Source organism: Euleptes europaea, chromosome 10 (genome assembly GCF_029931775.1).
Source record: "Euleptes europaea isolate rEulEur1 chromosome 10, rEulEur1.hap1, whole genome shotgun sequence".
Classification (NCBI taxonomy): domain Eukaryota; kingdom Metazoa; phylum Chordata; class Lepidosauria; order Squamata; family Sphaerodactylidae; genus Euleptes; species Euleptes europaea.
In genome coordinates this window covers 14688313-14713511 of record NC_079321.1, presented here as the reverse complement: position 1 = coordinate 14713511, position 25199 = coordinate 14688313, and the positions used below count along the sequence as shown (strand labels likewise).

The 25199-nt window shown below is 43.2% G+C and overlaps 1 protein-coding gene across 1 annotated transcript in view; it reads right to left on the bottom strand.

Moving 5' to 3' along the window:
- Positions 1-25199, bottom strand: part of COL6A3 (collagen type VI alpha 3 chain) — a 106801-nt gene that overhangs the window by 69193 nt on the left and 12409 nt on the right. Inside the window, exons 4-8 of the mRNA XM_056856863.1 lie at positions 21410-22015; positions 18270-18869; positions 13222-13791; positions 9667-10320; positions 6328-6919 (exon numbers count right to left, since the gene is read on the bottom strand). Of these exons, the coding sequence (XP_056712841.1) occupies positions 6328-6919; positions 9667-10320; positions 13222-13791; positions 18270-18869; positions 21410-22015 (3022 nt within the window). The remainder of the gene's footprint in view (positions 1-6327; positions 6920-9666; positions 10321-13221; positions 13792-18269; positions 18870-21409; positions 22016-25199) is intronic.

Genomic DNA, 25199 nt, shown 5'->3' with positions numbered 1-25199 from the left:
CCCTGTTCTTATAGTCCCATGAAGTCTTCTGACGCATCATCTCGACGATATCCGACTGCATAAATTCAAACAGATAGTTGTGCCAGATTTCTATAGTCCGTTTACTTTTATCCTTCCAACCCAGAACTATTACTGCTTTGCTTGCTAATAACATAGCCTTGAATGTGGCCTGGTCCCTCTTGTTTACCCTCGAGTTCCCTGTTGTACTCATTAACATTAGCTTAAAATCTACTGTTAAGGATACTTTACATATTCTCCTTATAATTTTTAGTATTTGTGTCCAAAAGTCCCTAACCTCTGGGCATTCCCACCACATGTGGGAGAACCATCCCTTAGATTGTCTACAGTGCCAGCACATGGGGCTTAGTCCTGGAAACATATTCGCTAATTGTGCTGGTGTTTTGTACCATTTTGTGAAAAAATTGTGTTCCAATTCATTAAATGTAATCACTTTAATTTCCTCTAATCCTTTCATAATTTTATCTGCTGTGTTTTCTGATATCTGACCTTCCTTACTCCAAGTTTTTTGTAAATATGATATTGTCTTATCTTTATTTGATATCATTTTCCTGTAGATTTTCCCTGCCAATCCTTGTTTGATTTTTGCATTTCTTTATAAATTTCTTCCATTGGTTCCTCTGACCATATTTCCCCTTTTTCATTAATCATTTTAACCCTTCTGTAAAGGCCTGTTGTTTTTAACCAATGTTGCTTGCCTATCTCTTCTACTACCTCCTGTAGAGGTTTTAGGTTTCCTCCTCTGAACATATTACCCAGTCTATAGTATCCTTTTGACCTTAGGGTTTCCCACCATTTACATTCCCTCATTTCAGTGTGGATAGTCTCTAACGGTGCCCATCTTGAAGTCCTTCCTAGCCATAAAGGTTGCCATTTATTCCATACCTCTAGTGCTGTGCGTCTGGGCCTTATGGTTTATTTTAAATCTTTACTTATGACCTTTGAGAAAATGCCAAATCTTCCTATGTCACTGTTAATCTTATTTTCAAATCTAACCCATTTCTGGTCACTTTCTTCTCCTATCTCTAATAATGACTTTAATTGAAAGGCGGCGTAATAGCTATTCAAATCCGGGACACCCCAACCCAATTCTGATCTAAGGTTATATACCAACCTTTTTTGAATTCTACATTTTTTGCTATCGAATATCCACCCTCTTATCCTTCTATTCCAGTGTTCTATTTTTTTTTGTAGTAATTCCTAGTGGTATCGTCTGAAATAAATACGTTAACTTAGGCACCCAGAACATTTTAGTACTTCTGATTCTAGAGGAGATTCCTAAAGTTTTATTTCTCCATCTTTTCATATCCTTCTCTAACTTTCTCCATACGTTATTATAATTGACCTCTGATATTCTATTAATATTCTTTTGTAATACTATACCTAAGTATTTAAGCTTTTTAGCTCCCAATCCTATCTTTGTAATTTTATTTATCTCTTTTTTTTTGTCCCTGTTCACAGTGACATATATAATTTCTGATTTAGCCATATTGACTCTTAAACCTGAACACCTTTCAAAGTCATCTAATATAATCTTTATTTCTTTTATTCCTTCTTTAGGGTTTGTCATAATAACCATAATGTCATCAGCAAATAAATTAATTTTCATTTCTTCTTCCTTGATCTTATAGCCTTCTATCCTTGCGCTATTTCTTATCCTTTCTACCATTTGTTCTGTAAGAGCGGCGAAAGCGGACAGCCTTGACAAACTCCTCTCTGAATCTGAAAAACTTGCGAGGGATCATTGTTAACCTTCACTACTGCTGTTCCATCCCTATATATCTCCTGAATTGCATTTAAATAATTACTTCCTATTCCGTATTTGCGCATAACCTGCCACAGGTATTCTTGGGCAAGAGTGTCAAAGGCTTTGAATACATCCAGTTTTCAGGAGTCCCAATTTTTTTTGGCCATGTTGCAGGAGGTTAATTATATTTCTAATAGGGTGTGCTACTGGTTCTTGTAGATTATCCGGTCTGTGTAACCGTGGTCTTGGTATTTTCTTTCCTGATGTTTCGCCAGCAGCTGTGGCAGGCATCTTCAGAGGAGTAACACTGAAGGACAGTGTCTCTCAGTGTCAAGTGTGTAGGAAGAGTAATATACAGTCAGAAAGGGGTTGAATATAGGGTGTGCTATATTTCTGACTTTTACAAATCCATACTGGTCCTCTTTTATTATATTTGGGATAACCCTCTTTAGTCTATTTGCTAATATTTTTGCGAATATCTTATAGTCTTGGTTGAGAAGGCTTATAGGTCTATATGATCCTACCTCTTCAGGGTCTTTCTGTGGTTTTAAAATCACTATTATTTCTGTTTGTCTCCACGAGTCTGGAGCTTTCTTGCCCTTCAAGACTTCATTAAACACCGCCTGAAGTTCTGGAGCTAAGATTTCTGTCATTTCTGTCATTTGTAGAATTCGCCTGTAAACCCATCTAGACCTGGTGATTTACCTTTTTTCAGTTCTTTAATTACATCTCTTATCTCTTGCAATGTGATCTCCTCTTCCAATTTAACTTTCTCGGTCTCCTTCAATATTAAGTTAATGTCGTCTTCAAAACCTACTGTGTCCCTCTTCTTATATAAATTTTTGTAAAAGGACTCAAACGCCTCCGTAATTACTTTAGGGTTTTGTGATGTTTGGTTATTAACTTGTTTTTCCTTTCTATTTTTCAGGTAATTAGCCAGTCTTTTTGCTGAGTTTATGCTATTTCTTTGAAATTCATTCCTCACCATAATATCCCTTTTCCATATTGTTGCCAAATCTAAAGCCTCTATCTGTTTTTTAAGTTCCGTAATTTGTCTCAGTACATTAGGGTTATATCTGTTTGTTTGTTTGTTTACTCTGTAGCCTTTCCAATTCCTGGATTTTGAGTTGTCTTTTTGAGTACCACTCTCTTTTTATAATTCTTTCTTTTTTATGCAATAGCCCCTTATCACTGCCTTTGCAGCAGCCCATAAGATATTAGTAGTGACCGACCCTCTGTTTTCCTCAAAATACAGCTTTATCTGCTCTTTCATATATTGTCTATTGTCTTCCTTAGCCATTATTAGGTTATTGTACCTCCAGTGACTTTTTGTTGTTGTTCTTGGTTTATTGTTATTTCCATACTTATTGGGGCATGGTCAGATATCAAAATTGGGTGAGTTATAATTCCTTTTATGTTCATATTGCTGCTCTTTCCTAGGATTATGTAATCTATGCTTGATGCTGTTTTATGTCTACTAGATATGTGAGTGGGTTTGGGATATAAGCCCATAAATTCATGCGCCTCTTTCAGATCCCATTTCCCCAAATTTATTGTTTTATCTTTTGTAATGTCGATATTAAGATCTCCTGATATAACGATTTCCCCTTCTGAAAATTGTTTGGTTTTTTTAAAGATTCTACATAAAAACTTCTTTTATCCTTGTTCGGGGCATAAATATTACTATTGTATACCGCTTACCTTCGTTTAAATTTAACTAATAAGTATCTATTGTCTCTATCTACTATTTTTTCCACTTCCTCCACTTTATATTTCTTGTGAATCAAGACTGCTACTCCTTTTACCTTAGAATCACTTCTGGCTTCTGCTAATGTCACCCAGGCCATATCCTTTAAAAGCGGCTTCTTATCCTTTTTTTTCTTATGTGTTTCTTGGAGGCATATTACATCGGTCTTTTGGTCTCTTGCGAGATATCCTATATCCTATATCCTATATATCCTATATCTCTTAGATATCCTATATCTCTTAAGATCCGAAGTTAAACCATTGACATTCAGTGTAAGTCATCTTATTAACCTATCCATAGTCCTTATTACTGTGAGTCTTAAAGCACCGTGGCTGAGGGTATTTTATATAGTTTGCTAACCCACCCCTTCCCTTACCCTTCCCACCCTGTGGAAGAGAAGTCAACTGGGGATAAAAAGGCATTCCCTCTCTCCACTTCTTGGAGTGCACGCATCCCCTCCCTCTCCTGAACTCTCTTACATATTATACATTAGCTCAATTAACATTTGTATAGTTCCCTTTTAGATAGTTTCACTTTGTGGGTCTGTCCTAGGCCGTTTTTCAGCTCTACCTGACCCTCCTTCCTCAGGGTCCTCTTCAGATTCTGCTTCTTCTTCCATTTCTTGCTCTCCCATATCTTTTGTATCTATTCCCAACTGTTTCAGTAGTTCTATCGCTTCTGAGGTATTTAGTGCCATAAGCCTCTTTCCATCTTGGAAAATAATTATTGAAGATGGGTAACCCCATGTAAATTTTACATTATTTAAATGCAATTTTTGGGCATAGGGACGCATTAAATTCTTTTTCTTGAGAGTTTCTTGGCAAAAATCTTGTCTCACCCACACTCTTCTACCTCTGAAGCTCAGGTCCTTCCTCTTTTTCAGTTCTTTATGTACTTGTTGGAGCTTTTCTCTTGTGAATTTGATTATAACATCACGGGGGGCTCCACCCCTCCCTCTTCCTTGCAAGCGGTGTGCTCGTTCTATTTCGGAGAGTTCAGTAATTTGCCGGTTTAAATGATCAATCTTCTGATTGTTTTCTGTTGCCAGTTCTTTTGCGGAAGTAGCTATTTGCTTAATCCCTACCAACTTTTTTCCCACTTTAGTGACCTCGTCTTTAATAGACTTAATTTCCTCGCTCATTTTATTTTGAAATGCTATCACTGTGTTTTGAAGAGCAGATATTTGTTCTGATAATTCCTTAATATTCTTAGCCATCTTTAGAAGCTTGTTAGGGTAGTTAATGAGTAGGCTTTTTTCGGCCACAAGGCGTTCCCCTGGGAGAGCTATAAATAAAGCAGTCTTATTGGTGTTGAAATTTCAAACTTTATCTCCTCTGCTTCTCTTAGTTTTCCTCTCCTCTTATCTCGTTGTATATGCTAGGACTCCCTTATTTACATTCTTTTTGAGTTATAAATTCTTTAGTTCAAAGGAGAGTTCGGAGTACAGCGTTCGTCCTGATTTAGCGCATGCGTACACTCTTGTTGAATAAATTTCAACCAAAAAGTTTTAATTTGATTTTGAATAGATGTGAAATTAATTGTGACTGTTTTGAAATTTTATTTTTATTATCTTCTTTAGTGAGACATGCAAGCTCCTGTTTTGAATAATGCTTTTTATATGATAGGTAAGGGCCCCGGGTTGAGTTTGTGGAACCAAGGGGGCGGTGGCCAAAAAAGTCTGGTTTGTACAATCCTCTGTCAATCTAGGCATAAAAACAAAAGATCTGTAGAGGAGGCAACAGGGGGAAAGCAGGACTCCCATCAGGCTGTGTGAGCATCTGAATGTACGAAACACTACTGACTGAACAGTACCGTATGATATGTAATGAACTGATCACAAAAGGATAGACAAAAAAAATCTATTCCCAGCTTGGAAGTGAGGCAATTCCCCCTAGCGAGGAAGATGGTGTATGGGCCTTTCCCTGCACACGCATGTGCATGTAAAGTGCCATCAAGTCGCAGCTGACTTATGGCGACCCCATAGGGTTTTCAAGGCAAGAGACGTTCGGAGGTGGTTTGCCATTGCCAGCTCCATGTGGGCTGAGAGTTCAGGGAGAATTGTGACTGGCCCAGGGTCACCCAGCAGCCTTCATCTGGAGGAGAGGTGACTTGAACTCGGTTTTCCAGATTAGTGTCTGCTGCTCTTTACCACTACGCCACGCTGGTTCTCCAGATCCCTGCACAGCGGCCTCCCTCCATATGTCATTGTTGAAGAAGGGACACATGAATACATGAAGTTGCCTTATACTGAACCAGAACCCTGGTCCATCAAAGTCAGTATTGTCTACTCAGACCAGCAGCGGCTCTTCAGGGTCTCATGCAGGAGTCCTTCACATCATCTAACTGCCTAGTCCCTTTAACTGGAGATGCCAGGGATTGAACCTGAGAACTTCTGCTAAGCAGATGCTCTACTACTGAGCCATGAGCCCTCCCTTCCAGAGAAATGAGGTAAGAAGCTTCCTTAGCAGAAGCCAGAGCAGGATTGTGAGGGGCTATGAGGGGCTGTGGCTCAGTGATAGAGCATCTGCTTGACATGCAGAAAGTCCCAGGGTCAATCCCCAGCATCCCCAGCATTCATAGTGAAAGGGACTAGGCAGGTAAGTAATGTGAAAGTCCCCTGCCTAAGACCCTGGAAAGCTTCTGCTGGTCTGAGTAGACAATACTGACTTTGATGGGCCAAGTGTCTGATTCAGTATAAGGCAGCTTCATGCGTTCATGTGACAATTGGGACTGTCAAGAGCAAGGCAGACATGGGGAAATGACTGACAGGAGATACCACACCACCAGTTGAAACAAGATAACCTTACCTGTAGGCTGACGTGTATCACCTATAAGTCTGTGTATCTCCTGTGTAGTGAGTGTTGTAATAGGGGTCAGCAGCGTCTGTTCCAAACTAGGCAGATCCTGGTATGTTGACACTTGGAACACATACTCAGGACTCAGAGCTATTTTCACCAGTTCCTGGGTATCCACATCTTTTGCAACAGCCAGTGGTGCCACTCCAACTTGTTTGACTTGGAGTGCAGCGTCCTCTACGTCGTCATCAGACGGGCGAGAAAAGAGGAGAATTAAAAACTGCGGCGCTCCCTCTTCTATGCGGCTTCCCGACGGCCTTGTAAATATGTTTCTCGACACGAACTCTAGGGCGGAGCCGACGTTCACCTGTCTCCCTCCTTTGGGTCTGAGCCCCCTCACAGCATTCTGCACCTCGTTTTTGCTGGAGTGAGCGTTCAGCAGGAAGTCAACCCTGGGATCCTCGCTGAACTGAATCACAGCCACCCGAGTGGCATCAGCATCTACGTTCAGGTTAGTCACGAGCCTCTCGATAAATTCACGAACGGAAGGAAACTCGGGAATTGCAGACTGGGAGCCGTCAATGAGGAATACGATATCTCTTTTGCCATCCACTGTAAAACAAAGTTAAGACCACTGATGACAAAGAAAACACTAGTGAAATAAATGCAGATATATGTACTTTTAAGACACAAATCAATTAATATTAATCTTGGGCTATCATCAAATCCAAAAAGGATGGTGACTATAAATTCGGCAGGCAAGTACTCAGAAGGTTTGTACAGACCTTCTGTTTATATTTAAGCTGAATTGAAATTGCCTAATCAATACATTGAGATACTAGAGTAGAACCTAGTGAATATAAACAAGTCAATATATGAAGATATGATATTTACAGCCCATTCCTGAAAATTGGGCCGAAACTTCTTAGGAGGCGTTGTGACCTCACCGCCAGTGTAAGTGCATGTAATCGCATGTTTAAACGCACTTATGCTGGCGGCGAGGCCAGACCCGCCGGCGGCAGAGAGCTGCGGGACCTCGCCTCCCCCCTCTGCTGGCGCGGCCTCTCTGTGGTGCAGGCCACAGCGTAGAGAGGCAGCACCGGCGTAGGGGGGCGTTCCGGGGGGGGGAGCCGCTGGGTAGGCGGCTTGCTATCCTGTTTCGGCCCTCGCCACCGGCACCAGGAATGGCGGGGCTGCGACTGCTTTTTAGCAGGTGCAGCCTCGCTGTTCCTATGGGGCGAAAGGCCCCGGTAAAACAAAAAGCCGCAAAACGGCTTTTTTTTGTTTTGCGGCGTGCACGATTCGGCTTAGGAAGTGGCGCCACTGCGCCTGTTCCCCGCCGACTCCGCACGCCGCATTTTCAGGAATGGGCTGTTAATATGATTTGATAATGGCTCTTTAAGAATAATTCACATTACATTTATTTTGTGGGAAAGGATTTCCTAAATGAAAAAATAGAAAAAATTCAAAATTCATGATAGCATGTTAGAAAAGCAGAGTGAGAGGAAGATAATCAGAGAGTAGTAAAGATGTGTATGCTCACCATTTAAAAATGTGGGTTGATTTATTGTTTCGTTAGCCCAGGATGAGATGGTAGCTTGTATTGTGTATGTGGTTTTTTTTTAGTTGTTTTTGTGTTATATGATCTTTTTGGGGGAAATTGATGAAACATTTTTAAAAAAGGTTTGTACAGACATAGTTGACTTCAGAAGCAAGTCTGCAGTGGAACATTACACACCAGTTTAATGTCTGCAAGGTCTTCTTGCTTCAACCTGTCTCTGTACTGTTGTGGTAATTTGCAGTTGCCAACACCAAGATCATGGGCAGCAGTCAGGCAGAGCCCAGGATGGGGGGCATGGAGCCAGAGACAGGGCAAGGGGTACTACTTAAGGAAGAATCAAACCGGCTCACAATCACCTTCCCTTCCCCTCCCCACAACAGACACCCTGTGAGGTAGGTGAGGCTGAGAGAGTATGACTGGCCCAATGTCACCCAGCTGACTTCGTGTGTAGGAGTGGGGAAATAAATCCAGGTCACCAGATAAGAGTCCACCGCTCCAACCACCGCTCTTAACCACTACACCACGCTGAGGTTCAAGGTTGCAGAGAAGACCAGAGGTCAGCTGCTGGGAGCTCTTTCATTCTAGCACATTTTTTATCCTCACCTTTCTCCAAACCCCTCAGGGTGGAATATGTGGTTCTCCCCTTCCCTATTTTATCCCAGATCCTTGTCTCCCACCCTGGTCAGAAACTGCCAAAAAGTAAGGAAGAAGCTGAGATCAAAACAGCAGCAAAGGTCACTGAGCAGAAGAAGCAAACAGATGACCTGCAAGGAGGACAGCTCACCTGGAAAGGACTCCAGGGGGCTGTATAATAGGTTCCTTCACCAACTTGGGATAGTTATATAGTTTGCCTTTGGTTTCCTTTCTGTGCTTTTCGTGGTTGGTTTTCTACATTTGTTTATACTGTGGATGCATGCTATTTTATTATGTGCAGTGTACATACTATTTTATTATGTGCAATGTATATATTTGTGCATCAGTGTTTGTTTTTTGGTTTGCCATCAAGTAACAGCAGACTTATGGTGATCCCCATAGGGTTTTCAAAGCAAGAGCCATTCAGAAGTGATTTGCCATGCATCAGTATATTTGCCAGCATATCCTCTTGCCACTTGCAGATTCAACAGGGCATAATCACACCCAGCTCTTTCAATGTTCTAAACACTTTGCACACATCCTCTTATTGTTTTCCTTACATCAGCACCATAAGAACCTAGTGAATATAAACAAGTGAATATATGAATATATATTTAGTATGATTGGATAACGGCTAACTCTTTAAGAATAACACATTACATTTATGTGAAAGATGTGGATACCCAAATTCAACAGGGCATAACCACACTTAGCTCTTTCAGTGTTCTAAGTACTTTGCACACATCCTCTTACTGTTTTCTTTACAATAGCGCCATAAGGAAGGCTGGCGTTATTATCCCTGTAATACAGGATCAAAGGAGGGTGAAGGCTGAGAGTGACTTGCCTAATGCATTTGCCTAGCAGAAGCTTTTTAAACTGTGGGTCACAACCCCATACGGGGTTGCTTAACTGAATGCGGGGGTGTCACGGTTAAAAAAAATTAAAATAAAATTCTTTATGATTTATTATCAGTAAATGTTTGATTTGTGTACCTATTTTATATACCTATATACCCAGGGTCACATAAAAATTTCTTGGACGAAAAGGGATCTCAAGTGGAAAAAGTTTAAGAAGCCCTGGCCTAGAGCACTTGTGGCAGGGGTAAGATTAGAATGAGGCACCTCCAGGTTCCTGCTCAGTATTTTAACCACTGTATCACACCAGCTCCCCGGTGGCGGCAAAAAGCAATTTTGGAACTTCTCTTCACCTGTAGTTGGCGGTAGCACAACGGGTTCCAATTTTTCTATTTCTTCCCTGGTCAACTGAACCACTTTTTGTGAAATTTGCTGCTGAATGTTGCTGAGTTGTCTGACGTCAGGAACGAGGATCGCAAGCTCAGGGATAAAAGAAATGGTCCGCAGCTCGGTGATGTCGGCATTCCCAACGCCGATGCCAAAAGGGACGGCCCCGCTGCTCTTCAGAGCCGCAGCGGGCCTTCTGACATCATCTCTAGACTTGTCTGCTGTCACCAAGATCAAGAACTGGGGGACGCCTTCGGCCACCCTGCTCCCACCCTGGCTGATGAACACGTTGCGCAGAAGGAAGTTAAGAGCGGCCCCTGTGTTAAGCGGTGAGCCTCCCATGGGGGACAAGCGCCGGACCGCGCTGATCACAGCATTCTTGTCTGGATGAGCGCTCAGGAGGAACTCCACTTTGGGAACGTTGCTGTATTGGGCCACAGCAACCCGAACATCGTCAGGGCCGACATTCAGGTTTTGAACCACATTTTCCACAAAGGACTTCAGTGTAGGGAAACTACTTCTGATGCGATCTGAGCCATCTATCAGAAACACAACGTCCTTCTTCTGATCATCAACCACTGTTTGAGAAATGGGGGAGAAAGATAAATGAGACTGGTTTAAAGGTTGAATCTTACAGGTTTATTTAACATCTGCTTTTTAAACTGGATTAATTTCACTAAGGAGGAGGAGGAGAGTGAGAAGGAGAAGGAAAAGGAGAACAGAGTTTGGTGAGGGAGGCAGAAACCAAAGAGAAGAAATAATACCAAAGATGTACAGGAATAAGTATAAAAATGTTCAGGATCAGAACATTTTAGTCAAGAGATTTTTCCAACAGGGGGCACTTAATAATAGTCCTGGTGTGTGGGAACTGTTAATGGTGCCCTTGCAAGAGAGAACTCAAAGGCTAATGGATCCAGATGGCTTACTAATAGCCTTCACTTTGGATAGAGGGTTCTGACAATACAGTAGGTGTCCTGGTCAAAGGTCCTGGTTGAATGTTGGAATATAAAGATGACTGTGTAGGTGATGCCAGAGCTTCTAGGAGCATGCTCACCTTCAGCCCAGTCAATTCTCTAGCTTACTGGGGGGGATAATGGCTAAAATGGAGGTGGGGGAAATGTACCATGAGGATGCTTCAATAAGGGGTCCTTTAGAGCTTAATATCATGGTGGTGATTACTTCTACACCACTGTCACATTTGAGCCCTAGATCCTTAAGACAAGGCATCTGAATCCTTGGCAGCCTGCTAATGCTTATTGGAAAACAAAACTTATACACACACCCTCCGACTTGGACACCATTTTATTGACAGGACAAATACAAGGTGTCCTCATGAATTCCAGGGACCTGTCTACTGCTTAAAGGAGGTTTCAATTTGCAGCCTGAGTACACTCCTAGAGTACATGGCGCAGGTAGCCTGCTACCTGTATGCTTTACTTTCCCCCCTCTTAGCTATTTTCATTTTGCTAAGGATAAATTACTGGTTGGGTTTGAGAGATTTGTGCTGCATTCAATGTGGAAATGGATCTGGCTGTCTTCAAGAAGGTGGCTACTGAGTCACTCCTAAAGCCTTTGTTGAACCTTGAAGGTTCTGTCAATTGTTGGCCAATTCCAGAGCATGGCACTTGGATGACTGATCTATCCAATGGCATTTAGGCAAGACTCCATGTTGTCTTCCATATCATTTAACAACTACATGAAACCTCATGGAATGGCCATCTCAGGATTTGGAGTGGAATGTCATCAAAATGCTGAAGGCACTCAATATTATTTCTCCTTTTCTGTGGACCCATGAGGCACCGGACATCCTGACTAAGTGTTTCGGTTTAATAATGGGTTGGGTGAAACTAATAAACTGAAATTCAACCCAAACATGTTGGAAATTATGTGGGTAAGTAGTTCAGATGACCCCTTAACTCCCTCTGATGGACCAGGTCCCCACTAAAAACAGAAACCCACATGGCATTGGAAGCTTGAAGCACCTTCTACCATTTTAATGGGATGCCATCTGAATAAATATAATCTTGCAATAGCTCCCTGGGCCCTGGTAAAATCTAGAGTAGATTACATGTCTTCAGGAACCTCAGCTAGTCCACCGCACAGCATCTGAGCATGTTTCTTGATGCACATGCAACAAAACCTTGAAAACCTTCACTGGCTTCCAATTTGTTTCTACAAAGAGAAACTAGATCTACAGTACTCTTAGGAGACCAGGAAGGTGCTGTGCTGGTGTTAGGGCCCCCTGCACCAGCATCTAGGCTACTTATGCTGGCGTTAGTGGCCCAAACGTCAGTGTGAAGGCCCGGATGTCAATCGCTGCTATGGCAGCGCCGCCCCGGGACGCTGACGGGGCCTTCTGCCAGTGTCCCACTGGCGTAAAAGCCCACGCCGGCATCCCGGGAGGTGTTCCGGCATCCTGGAAGGCTTTCCCGGGGCGGACCGGGGGGAGGAGCTACCATTAGGCAGCTTCCTGCCCCTTTAGCCCCGTGAACACCGGCACAGAGAAGAGCGAAGCTGCGCCTGCTTTTTAGCAGGTGTCCTCGCTTTTCTCTATGGTGCGAAAAGGCCCCATTTTGCCAAAAAAAGCTGCTAAAAGGCTTGGGGGGGGATGCGGGGACTGGCTTTAGGAGGCGGCACGGCTGTGCCTCCTCCCCACCGTTCCCCCACGCCGAATCTCAGGAATGTACTGTAAATGGTCTAGGGGAGAATGGTTTCACCACCTGCAATGTACAGTACATAAGAGGATGCAGAATCCTTTGAAACAGAAGGGAGCTATTATAACTACTTCCCAGAGGAGTATTTTGCCTAAAGGAAAATAGCTTCCCCACCCAAGAGAATGCTATGCTGGCCAGCAAGGTGTAGCTGTTTGCTTGTACTCCTTCTGCTAGGTGGTTGCAGTAATCTGTTTTGTTTCCCCTTATTTATAACCTGAACATTTAAAGTATCTTGCCACAAGGATTCTCTTTGGTCATGGGTTTAAGCCATTCAAGGCCTTGGGCTGGGAAAAACTGGAAATGGCATCTGTCAGGCATCCTTGAGACCAGCCCTGTCACCAGCCCGCTTTCCCCGGTTGCTATTCCCCTCCCCAGAGTCTGTGTTACAAGCATTAAAGATAGTCATTCTGAGATCTGACAGAAGAAGAAGAGTTGGTTTTTATATTTCAACTTTCTCTACCACTTAGGGGAGAACCAAACCTTCCCTTCCTCTCCCTACAACAGACATCCTGTGAGGTAGGTGGGGCTGAGAGCTGTGACTAGCCCAAAGTCACCTAGCTGGCTTCATGTGTAGGAGTGGGGAAACAAATCCAGTTCACCAGATTAGCATCCGCCGCTCATGTGGAGGAGTGGGGAATCAAACCCGGGTCTCCAGATCAAGTCCACTGCTCCAAACCACCGTTCTTAACCACTACACCATGCTGAAAATGCCACTAGTAGCATTTCATATTCCATCTAACTGGAAAAAGAAACTACTGGATATACCTCTTGGTGCAAGTTCAATGGTTTTCAGTAGATTGACTATTCTAGGTTGAACGTCTCCAATTTTCGACAGGGAATCGGCATTTAGAATGAACTGAGGGTCAAAAACTATCTTTTCTAATTCTGCGGCATCTGCAGCCTTGGCTTTGATAACGAAAGGGATCACATTTGCTTGCTTCAGGGCATTAGCTGCCCGGTCCACACTGTCAGTTGATCTTCCGGCAGCGAGGAGAACCAGGAACTGAGGCACGCCTTCATCAATCCTGCTCCCGGCGTTCCTCACGAAGATGTTCCCCAAGGCATAATCTAAAGCAGCACCAATGTTGAGTAGCCGTTGACCTGGTTTAGTCTTCATCTTTCTCACTTTTTGAACGCTTTCTGCCTTAGAGGGGAATTCTTCAAAGTTGAACTCGACTTGTACGTTGTCACTAAATTGTGCCACTGCGACTCGGACGCCTTCTGGCTCCACATCCAGGTCCGAAATAATGCGGGCCAGAAAGTCCCGAACAACAGGAAACTGACCCAGGATGTTTATTGAGCCATCAGTCAAGAATAAGATATCTTTCTTGCTTTCTGGAATTTAGAGACATGAAGGTAATTTAACAGGTTACAACAGGGTTGCCCTAGCATATGCATGCAGCAGCATTAGGACAATTTATAATAGATGCATAAATACTTAAAAGAGATGATAAACTAGAAAATTTAGAACACCTCTGTCAGCAATGCTGATTCGATAACCTTAAGCAGATGATGAGAGGGAGGGCATCTTGGCCATCTTCTGGGCATGGAGTAGGGGACACTGGGTGTGTGTGCGGTAGCTGTGAATTTCCTGCATTGTGCAGCAGGTTGGACTAGATGACCCTTGTGGTCCCTTCCAACTCTATGATTCTATTATTCTAAGTGTACGTGGCATAGAACCATTGGGATTACAGGGAGGCATTATGAACATTCCACCAAACATAGAGCTTAATGAGGTTTCGTTTATTTCTTACCCATGGGGAAACCTGCAAGCATGGTTTCACGCATGAAATCGGAAGTGGTGGAATTAGTAGCACATAACGAATGCTCAAATTAGCCCTTAGCCCTAACTCTCTGCCTCCTTGCAAAAAGAGACAGGGTTTCTGTCCTATACAGGGTTGTCCCAAAGGTACAGATACTTTTATTACAGTATTGTGGTGATGGTGAAAGCAGCAGCAGCTGAATTTGAATATGCTTCAGGGCTCTTAAGGGACAGAAGCACTTTCCGCATTTCTCTTGCCTAAACCTGGAAGGATTGCTGAATGGGACAAACCCCAAAGGGGCTGAGTCACATATTCATATTGGCCTATGTGCAAAAATGGGCCACAGCCGCCCCAGCATTACAGATGGAACTTGGGTGCTGCTTCATGTTTCCTCAACCCATTATTTTTCTTTCTTTTTTAAAAAATTTTTTAATTAACAGATTAACAGATACAATCACCATTCACAAACACAGGAACACGTAAATACATAAAGCAAACAATACAAAAAAAGAGAGAAAAAAACAAGAAAAAACAGCGAAACTATAATTATAGCACTATTGGGAAACTATAATTATAGCACTATTGGTCAAGGGCTTAATATTTGTTGCAAATTCTTATAAATAATCATATATATATGATTTCCTTTTGATTACAGGTATAAAACAAGTACAATAACAGCATAGGTGGTTAATACATTTAGAAATGAAAAACCCATTATTTTTCAAGGGAGACAATTCACCCATTCAGCTACTAGCAATCCAATCCACAGTAGTCGAGCATGGTTAATTTGAGTGATGAACCAGGGCTAAGAGGCAGAAACTATGTTTGGCACCACTTTTCCCAATAGCTATACTACCATGATGTGAAACATTGCACTGCATAGATGGTATTTTCTCAAGGTTTCTGGAGCCCTCTGAGGGCTGGCAATACTATCTCAAAGATTCATGTCTATGGCTTTTTTTTAAGTGCCCAAGGGTTAGGATGAATCTGTTACATATCCACCTCCTGCCATGGAAGTATTCAGTGATTCCTTGCTATTCATAGAACATCCAAGATCATGCTATGCTTTAGCATGTCTAAACATTAAAATTCAATTTATCAGCATAACTAATAACCCATCTTCATGTCCCAGTTCCTACCAAGACTGAACACATTGAACACATGAAGCTGCCTTATGCTGAATCAGACCCTTGGTCCATCAAAGTCAGTACTGTGTACTCAGACCAGCAGCAGCTCTCCGGGGTCTCAGGCAGAGGGCTTTCACATCACCTACTCGCCTAGTCCCTTTAACTGAAGATGCCGGGGATTGAACCTGGGACCTTCTTCATGCAGATGCTGTACCACTGAGCTACGGCCCTTCCCCGGGAACCTGGGTTTGAGCCTGCACCATTTCAGACCACAGGTACAGACTCATAGTTGTACAAAAGCCTTCCTTGTGAATAAAAGACTAGATTGGAGAAGGCTAGGCTAGAACCTTGTTATTGACATCCTGATGCTCAGTTGAAGGAATCTCTCTCTGTGTGTGTGGGTGTGTGTGGTTTGGGTTGCTGGCACTACCTCAGCAAATGCTGGGAGATTTTGAGGGCAGTGCCTGAGGAAGGTGGAGTTTGGGGAGGATGTGACGTCACTTTTGGGCGATGCTCTAGGAATCTCCCCTCATCTTTATAGCAAGGGTCTCCAAAGTGGTGCTCACCAACTCCTTTTCTGGGCATGTGCCAAGTGTTTTAACAAAATGGGCGAGGCCAAATGGAGCTTTTGCCCATCAGGTTGGGCCACTGATTTTTCTGATTGGCCACTGGAGGTTTGATTGGCCTTGCAGATTTTTAAGAAGTTGCTTCAGCAGCAGCTGGCAACATCTTCACTGCGTCACCAAAGGGAGGCTGTTGCATTCAAGAAAGTATTTTTAAACGATAAGCTCATTTTAAAAGGTCATAGAGACATGTTGAAATTCCTGGAGTGTCACTATGGTCGCCACTTTTTTCTCTCGCTCCTCATTTTGTCAAGGGTGGGGAACTGGGGCCAAGGATGAGGGTTTTACCCCCCCCCCCCAAAGGTGGGCAAATAGTAAGCCTATTTGGGGTGCAGGACAATATTCAATCATGGCAGCCACTCTAGATGCAGGCCAATGTCTGTACAAATAAACCTCTATTTTTCCAATATTTCAGTCTTCAGTAAACAGGCCATTATTAAGCAAGCCCCTTTAAGAGCGCACATGGGCTTGTATTGTCTCTTGTGCAACTGCACTGCCCTTTTATCCTTTCTCTTCTGAATAGAAGAGTCTAAGCTGGGGGTGGGATTCATACAGGAGCTCGCAACATGATGGGGGAATCTGCTGTTTGAAGAAAGAAGAGTAGGTTTTTATACCCTGCTTTTCTCTATCTTTATGGAGTCTCAAGAGTGGCTTACAATCGCCTCCCCCTCCCCACAACAGACACCTTGTGAGGTAGGTGGGGCTGAGAGAGCTGTGACTTGCCCAAGGTCATCCAGCTGGCTTCACGTGGAGGAGTGGGGAAGCCAACCCGGTTCTCCAGATTAGAGTCTGCCACTCTTAACCACTACGCAATGCTGGCTCTCAAGAAAAGGAGAAGAAGAAAAGGGCCCACCATTTGTGTGATATCCAAATAGTTCAGAACCATTGTGGGGCATAAAATTATAGCGGTATTGATGGGTTATTCCAAAGACGACTCTAGAAAAACTTTCAGAGTTTGTGGATCTCTGATTGTTTGTTTGTATTTGTCCAGGCAGCAGGGCTGTCAAAGAAACAGTGTGAATAAGCAAGCTGGAGTCAGGAATACATGAAGGGCACAGGAACTCTACCTCCCTGGATCCTGACTCCAGTGCTTGCTTGTTTTCAAAATACCAAAAAGCAGGACAATTAAAAGATTAGGATTTTTTTTTAAGTAGAAATAGTTAAGGAGATGAAAATTTGTACACATCACATGTAACAGCAACTGTCTATTTTGACAACTGCAGATTCTCAGTGCGGCCAAATGCTGAAAATAAACACCAGTGCAATAACTATGGGCAAAAACGCATGGTTGCTTTATCCTTCTTTAATCCCTGTTTTAGCCAGGATCGAACGCACATTAGGCGAAACGCGTGCGTTCGATCCAGGCTGAATCCTGGTTGAAACAGGAATTAAAGGAGGATAAAGCGACCATGCGTTTTCTCCCAATGTATGACTAGGGTTACCAATCTCCAGGTGGGGCCTAGAGATCTTCAAGAGTTGCAAGTGATCTCCAGACTACACAGATCAGTTCCCCTGGAGAAAATGGTTGCTTTGGAGGGAGGACTCTATGACAGGGGTGTTGAACTCAATTGTTAGGAGGGCCGGATGTGATATAAATGTCACTTGTTTGGGCCAGGCCATGCCTTGCCAGCCCGGATTGGGGGGGGGGGCTGCCTCGGTTAGCTTGAGGGCCGGAAAAGAGCTCTCAAGGGGCCGGATCTAGCCCTCGGGCTTTATGTTTGACACTCCTGCTCTATAGCATCATACCATGCTGCTCCCTAAACCTCACCCTCCTCAGGCACCTTCCCCTCTCCGGCAAATATCCAGGAATTTCCCAACCTGCAGCTGGCAACCCTATGTATGACAAAGTACACTTCCCCTCATAACCACGTGAATAAAATTATATGTCTGGCTCGTTCATAAAGAGGACTCCATGGAGTGAACCTATTGAAGGCACTGATGCCCACCACATAACCATAGATTAGGGTTGCCAGGTCCCTTTTGGCAACTGGCGGGAGGTTTTTGGCGGGAGGTTTTTGAGGAGGGTGGGGTTTGGGGAGGGGAGGGACTTCAATGCCATAGAGTCCAATGGCCAACGTGGCCATTTTCTCCAGGTGAACTGATCTCTCGGCTGGAGATCAGTTGTAATAGCAGGAGATCTCCAGCTACTACCTGGAGGCTGGCAACCCCACCATAGATGCATATGCGATACCCATCAATTTATTCCGCGAAAATGCCTTCCCTATAGAGATTTCCCCCCGCAGTCTTTCAAACGTACAACTTGGAGGTAAAACAAACCAATGAAGAAAGGAAGAGATTACCTGCAATTGGGATGGAGACTTCTTCCACCTCGCCACTAACGTATGTCGTTAGCGGCCTAATCATGTCTTGCGGTAAAGCTGCCAGAGATCTGAAATCATCCTTAAAGTACACCATTTGTGGATTGAATGCGATCTGTTGGAGATCTGCCCGAACGGCATTCCTAACACCAATGCAGAATGTCAGCACTCCGGAGCGGGCTAAAGCATTAGCGGCCTGTCGGAAGGAGTCGGCAGATGGCCCCGCCACAAGGAAGACTAGCACCTGAGGAACATTTTCATCTATCCTGCTCCCACCGGCTTCAGTGAAATGATTGGAAAGAACGAAGTCTAGCGCGGAGCCATAGTTCGACACTGAACCCCCCTGGAGCCTCAGCTGATTTAAGCGATTAAGGACCTCTGACTTGGTTAGGAAAGTGTTTAAAAAGAATTCGGTTTTAGGGTTCTCGCTAAATTGGACTAGGCCGATTCGTATATCGTCAATTCCAACCTGAAGTAACCTAACTAGGCTCACAACAAAGTCACGGACAAACGGGAAGTTGGCATTTCCAACGTTGGCTGATCCATCCAAAAGAAAGAGGATGTCCCTTTTGTTTGCCAGAACTGCGGTAGAGCACAGAAAATAACATGAGGCATCACAGAAAAACACACAAATACTTATCATGTGTGCATACGGCATTTGCTGTACACACATGTATACATTGTTAGAGAGAGGAGGAAAGAGGTCAGGGCAGTTGGAAAAAAGGAAAGGAGAACTGAGAAGAGCACAAGAATTTATCAGTTTGCACAGTCCAGGTATCCCCCGTTGCATGTTGATTTCACAAAAAAAAACTCCCCTGGATCTCATTTCAGTGAGAACAGCATTTTGTCCTGTCTACAACTAACTTAGAGCCTTGCTCTAAAGCACAGAATTGCCAGCAAACCTCAGGACAATCGACTTTTATACTGAATGTGCTAGTTCTTGGTTTAGGGTCAATATCAGACATCCAGTAGATGAGCCACTCTTGGATATTCCAAGTGGGATTCAAAAGATCCAGCACTCATCTGATAAAATCTCCGGCTGAGCACCAAGAACTAAAATAAGGCCCTGTGAAGTTTCAGCACCCTTCAGAAGGCCCTGGAGAATTTCAGGCCTTTTCAGAAGGTCCTGGAGGATTTCAGGTCGTGTCTACTTAAGTTCCAAAGGAAACTGCCAATGGTTTCAGGCTTCTATCCCTGCTATGCTCTTTGTGGATGAACTAGACCTTCCCTCTCCCACCCCAAATGACTCTATGAGGGAGTAGGAAAAGCAGGGCTGTCCTGATCACTGCTGAAACAGGTTTGGAGGCCTTTGTTCCACAATATATGCCCACTAATGATGCTACTGCCCAGGTTCAGGATACTGCATTGTCTGATTAATCGGGGGCTGACTTTCAGAAGTTCACCTGCAAGTCTTCCCGCAGTTTACCTCAATCAAAATAAATAAATAAATAAAAATGGCAAACTCCGTTTACGGGGTGGTTTGCCATTGCCTTCCCCAGTCGTCTTCCCTTTACCCCCAGCAAGCTAGGTACTCATTTTACCAACCTTGGAAGGATGGAAGGCTGAGTCAACCTTGAGCCGGCTACCTGAACCCGACTTCCGTCGGGATCGAACTCAGGTCGTGAGCAGAGCTTGGACTGCAGTACTGCAGTTTACCACTCCGCGCCACAGGGCTAAGCCAATGAAATTAATTGCACTTGAGCACGCAACTCTACAATGAACTGTGGTCATTGAGCCCTGGAGAATTTGCATATCAGATCTCACTATGTATAAGTGCATTTACAAGGAACATGCACTATATAAAAATGATGCAGAAAACAAATTTCATTGTAGCCTGGCCAAGTCAATATGAATGACTATGAGGCATTTGTTTATGCTGATCTCTACAGCCATTCTGTAAGTAAAGCTGGTATTATATAAAAATTCTTAGTTGTAATTGTCAGATAAAAGAAAATTGTACTTGCTTAACCTTTTTGTTTTGTGTGTACGTACTAATACCTACATGTACTAATTCTTACAAGGAAAGAAACACGAGAGAGAGAGAGGGAGAGAGAGAGAGAAAGAGAGAGAGAGAGAGAAGTACATATATCTTTGCAGGTATAAGAACATTTTTAATTTATCTTTTAAAATAAAAATGTCACAGCTTATATGCACCATGCAAGACTATATTAGTAGGACATATACATTTTGAAAAAGCTTGTTAAGTGGAAGGATTGTTTCCTGTGATATTCATCTTAATTCGGGATAAGTAGGAGAGTCTTTAAAAGTTAGCAGGTAACTGAAAAGGCCATGTTGAAAATTGGCCTAACGAAAAACCAAAACTGATTTTGGCCCTAATGTGATGTGCCATCTTACTTGCTTGAAAAACAGCTCTTCTTTTAAGAATTGTCCAGCAACAAGCTTGTGGATGTATCCACACATTGCTGGATATTGCTATCGCAATCCCCTGCAACTGGATTTGTCCAGTGAACTCAGAGGCATTGACCTTGGCAATGAAGCACACACATTGGTGTTTTGGGTACCCTTCCCTCTGTCGGCCCTCTGATCCCAGCAACCCTAAGCAATAGCTATTTCTGAATCCCGAAGCAATTAATAAAAACAAATTCTGATCACTGTTAATTTAACTGGAGTTCTTCAAAGTTATCATTACATAGGGTTGACATCCTAATTTGGGCACATGTTTGAAAGATTTATACCCCGGCTCTCCCCCGTCTATCATACTTGTCAAGGTAGCTTTACAACTATGTTTGAACAAAGCTGATTATAGTTTTTTGGGGGAGGGGGCTTCCACCTAGGGAAAAACCCGAAACTAAAAGATCTGAAAGAGATTTGCCATCATGCTCGCTGAGGAGAAAGCTTCTTATCCTTGATGTTCCCTATCTTACGATATTTAGAAGCAGCAAACAGTCATCCCCATATTTCTCTGTCAGTATATTAATATAAAACCTGTACAAAATAGACAGGTTACATGTCAAATAGCAACAACATCTGTTGCCCTAATGGTTATGTTGGTTGTGTTTGATTTGTAGCAGGAATCAAACAATGTCAATCAACCGATTCCCTAAAGTATTCATTACACCCGTCAATTTGCAATGTACTTCAGAAGTCAACAGGAATATTACCTTCTGTTGTTGTTGTTTTTTCCACAAGAGTTCCAGAGAGGGTCCGTATTTGCGTCAGGACGTCAGGGACAATAGGCTGCATGGTAACTTGGCGGAAATCACTGGCAGTGAATGCCAAGCTTGGCGTGAAGGCAACTTGTTCCAGTTCGGCGCGATCGGCATTCAGAGCTCCCACGGCAAGAGCCAAGATGCCTCTGCCTTTCAATTCTTGTGCTGGTTGAGCGACATCATCTCTGGATTTACCACCAGTAATCAGGACCAGCATGGGCAGGACACCTTCATCAATCCTACATCCTTCATCGCTCGTGAACAAGCGGTCTTTAACGTACCTTAGTGCAAAACCTGCATTGTGTACATTGCCACCAAGCGGTCTCATTTTCTTGACGCTGCTAACGATGGCAGCTTTGTCCTGGGGAGTTCTGAAAAAGATTTCTGGTTTTACGTTATCTGAAAATTGCGCCACCGAAACTTGGATCTTGTCCGGTCCAACGTCCAGTCTGTTGATGATTTTGGAAAGGAACTCGCGGATTCCATTAAAAGGGGCATTCCCCTGTGTTGTTGTGCCATCTATCAGGAAGACTATGTCCTTCTGATTGGCTTCCATAACTGCAAGCAATAAGATACATATATATGTTTATAATACAATTAATGGGTTTACTTATTCAGCATTGCCAGTCCATGCTGCATTAGCAGGCATCTTTCTTATTTTCACATTGTTCATGCTAGCTGAAATAGGATTATTTTTGCAAAGTCACTTCTATGTACCATAAAATTCTTCTGGATTTAATTCTGGATATATATTTTTTGCCATATCATATAGAAAGAAGAACCCTGGTGGATCACACCGAAGGCCTCTCTAGCCCTCCATCCTGCTCACCACAGAGGCCAGCCAGTTGTCCTTTAGGAATCCATAAACCCGGGTGGAAAGCCACGGCCCTCACCTGCTATTCGCCCCCAAGCGTGTGGCATTCAGAAGTATTCTGCCTTGGAACATGGACGCCCTTTGGCTTCAGAGTTGACACTTCCCTCCACAGCCAACCAACACCTTCTGGACTGCCTCTTCCCACCAACACCAAACATACCTTCTGGTTTGCCATCTCCTACCACCTTATTTATTTATTTGCTTTCTTCAATTTCTATCCCACCCTTTCCCAACGGAAGTCGGCCTCAGGATGGCTAACAAGCATATAGAAGAAGAAGAAGAGGAGTTGGGTTTTTTATGCCAACGTTCTCTACCTTTTAAAGAGAATCAAACCGGCTTACAATCACCTTCCCTTCCTCTCCCCACAACAGACACCCTGTGAGGTAGGTGGGACTGAGAGAGTGTGACTAGCCCAAGGTCACCCAGCTGGCATCATGTGTAGGAGTGGGGAAACAAATCCAGTTCACCAGATTAGCCTCCGCCGCTCCTGTGGAAGAATGGGGAATCAAACCTGGTTCTCCAGATCAGCGTCCACTGCTCCAAACCACCGCTCTTAACCACTACACCACCCTGGCTCTCCTATAGTAAATCATTAAAAATCAATTGTAGAGCCCTCTGTCCCCACCACTACCCTAGCACCACACTCCCACTTTTCCCTCTTTCTCAAGCCGCAAGGCCATTTCCATCTATATGCCAACAACAAAAAGGGAGGGAACCTTAACCCTAAAAAACTAGAATAAGATACCCAAAGGTCAGGAATCAACATGAAACATGGGGCTAATACTGATACAAGTAATCCTGTAAATGATGTATAATAAATGTAATACAAAAATAAACAAGTTATATATAGCCCTGTTCGAGCCTCTAGGTATCTATTATAAATATACCAAATAAACACAAAAATACAGCCAAACAATTCCAAAGGTAAGACCAAACGCGTTTGGGCTGTAAAGCCTTCTTCAGTGGTCTGTATAGATACAATTCGGAATACACCTATGCCATTGTACAAGAACATAAGTGTATATGAATATTACAGTCTTGGTGACTGAGTAGAATGACGTTCTGAAATATAAATGAAAATATATGATTAAACAACCTGCCTAAAATTATTAATAAAAAGTCCCATGCTAATGTTCAGAAAAAAATAGAAATTATGTTCTTGTACAATGGCATAGGTGTATTCAGACCACTGAAGAAGGCTTTACAGACCAAACACGTTTGTTCTTAGCTTTGGAATTGTTTGGCTGTATTTCCCCCCCCCCCAAGATATTTTATTAATGTTTTAACAAGAAAAGGAAAAGAAGAAGAAAAAAACTCATACATACATTTACAATCACACAGATTAATAATAATAATAAAAACAACAACAAAAGGGGGGGAACAAATTAAACTCAACCAAAATGTTGAATCCAAACCAAAAAGGTTGAGCTAAAAAATTAATATGGTGCACAGTAAATTTAAAAACATAAGGCATGTATCATAGGCGAGTTATTCACAGTCAATAAATACATGAAACTCATACACAGTTGATGTGAAGTCACACAGTGACCAAAGTAGGACCAAATAAGGACCAAAAGTAGGACCAAATAAGGATCTTATTTGGTCCTACTTTTGGTCCTTATTTGGTCCTACTTTGGTCATTATATGTTTATAATAGATACATAAAGGCTTGAACAGGGCTATATATAAGTTGTTTATTTTTGTTTGTATTAAATTTATTATACATCATATTGTCGAAGGCTTTCACGGTCAGAGTTCATTGGTTCTTGTAGGTTATCTGGGCTGTGTGACAGTGGTCTTGGTATTTTCTTTCCTGACGTTTCGCCAGCAGCTGTGGCAGGCATCTTCAGAGGAGTAACACTGAAGGACAGGGTCTCTCAGTGTCAAGGGTGTAGGAAGAGTAATATATAGTCAGAAAGGGGTTGGGTTTGAGCTGAATCATTGTCCTGAATCATTGTCCTGAATCATGGTTCCATATTAACATCCCACACCCTCATTAGCACTATCTTGATACTTACAGGACAATGATTAGCACATTACCTTTGATACTTTTTGCAGGACAATGATTCAGCTCAAACCCAACCCCTTTCTGACTATATATTACTCTTCCTACACCCTTGACACTGAGAGACACTGTCCTTCAGGGTTACTCCTCTGAAGATGCTGCCACAGCTGCTGGCGAAACGTCAGGAAAGAAAATACCAAGACCACGGTCACACAGCCCGGATAACCTACAAGAACCAAATATTTACAGGATTAAGAATGTAAGAACATAAGAACGTAAGAAAGGCCCTGCTGGATCAGACCCAGGCCCATCAAGTCTAGCAGTCTGTTCACACAGGGGCCAACCAGGTGCCTCTAGGAAGCCCCCAAACAAGACGACTGCAGCAGCACCATCCTGCCTGTGCTCCAAGTCATTTAATATAATAGGCATGCTCCTCTGATCCTGGAGAGAATAGGTATGCATCATGACTAGTATCCATTTTAACTTGTTACAAGATTACTTGTAACAAGATTACTTGTATCGGTATTAGCCTAGGGTTGCCAGTCCCTCTTCGCAACCAGAGGGAGATTTTGGGGGGCGGAGCCTGAGGAGGGCAGGGTTTGGGGAGGGGAGGGACTTCAATGCCATAGAGTTCAATTGCCAAAGCGGCCATTTTTTTCTCCAGGTGATCTGATCTCTATCAGCTGGAGATCAGTTGTATTAGCAGGAGGTCTCCTGGCAGTTGGCAACCCTGGTATTAGCCCCATGTTTCATTCCCATCTATACCCTCCAGCATTGGCACATCCTTTCCTCTCACCATGTCAGAGGTGGCCATGCTTCCTCATTCCTTCCCCTCGCCCAGCTCAGTCCCCTCCCCATCTCCT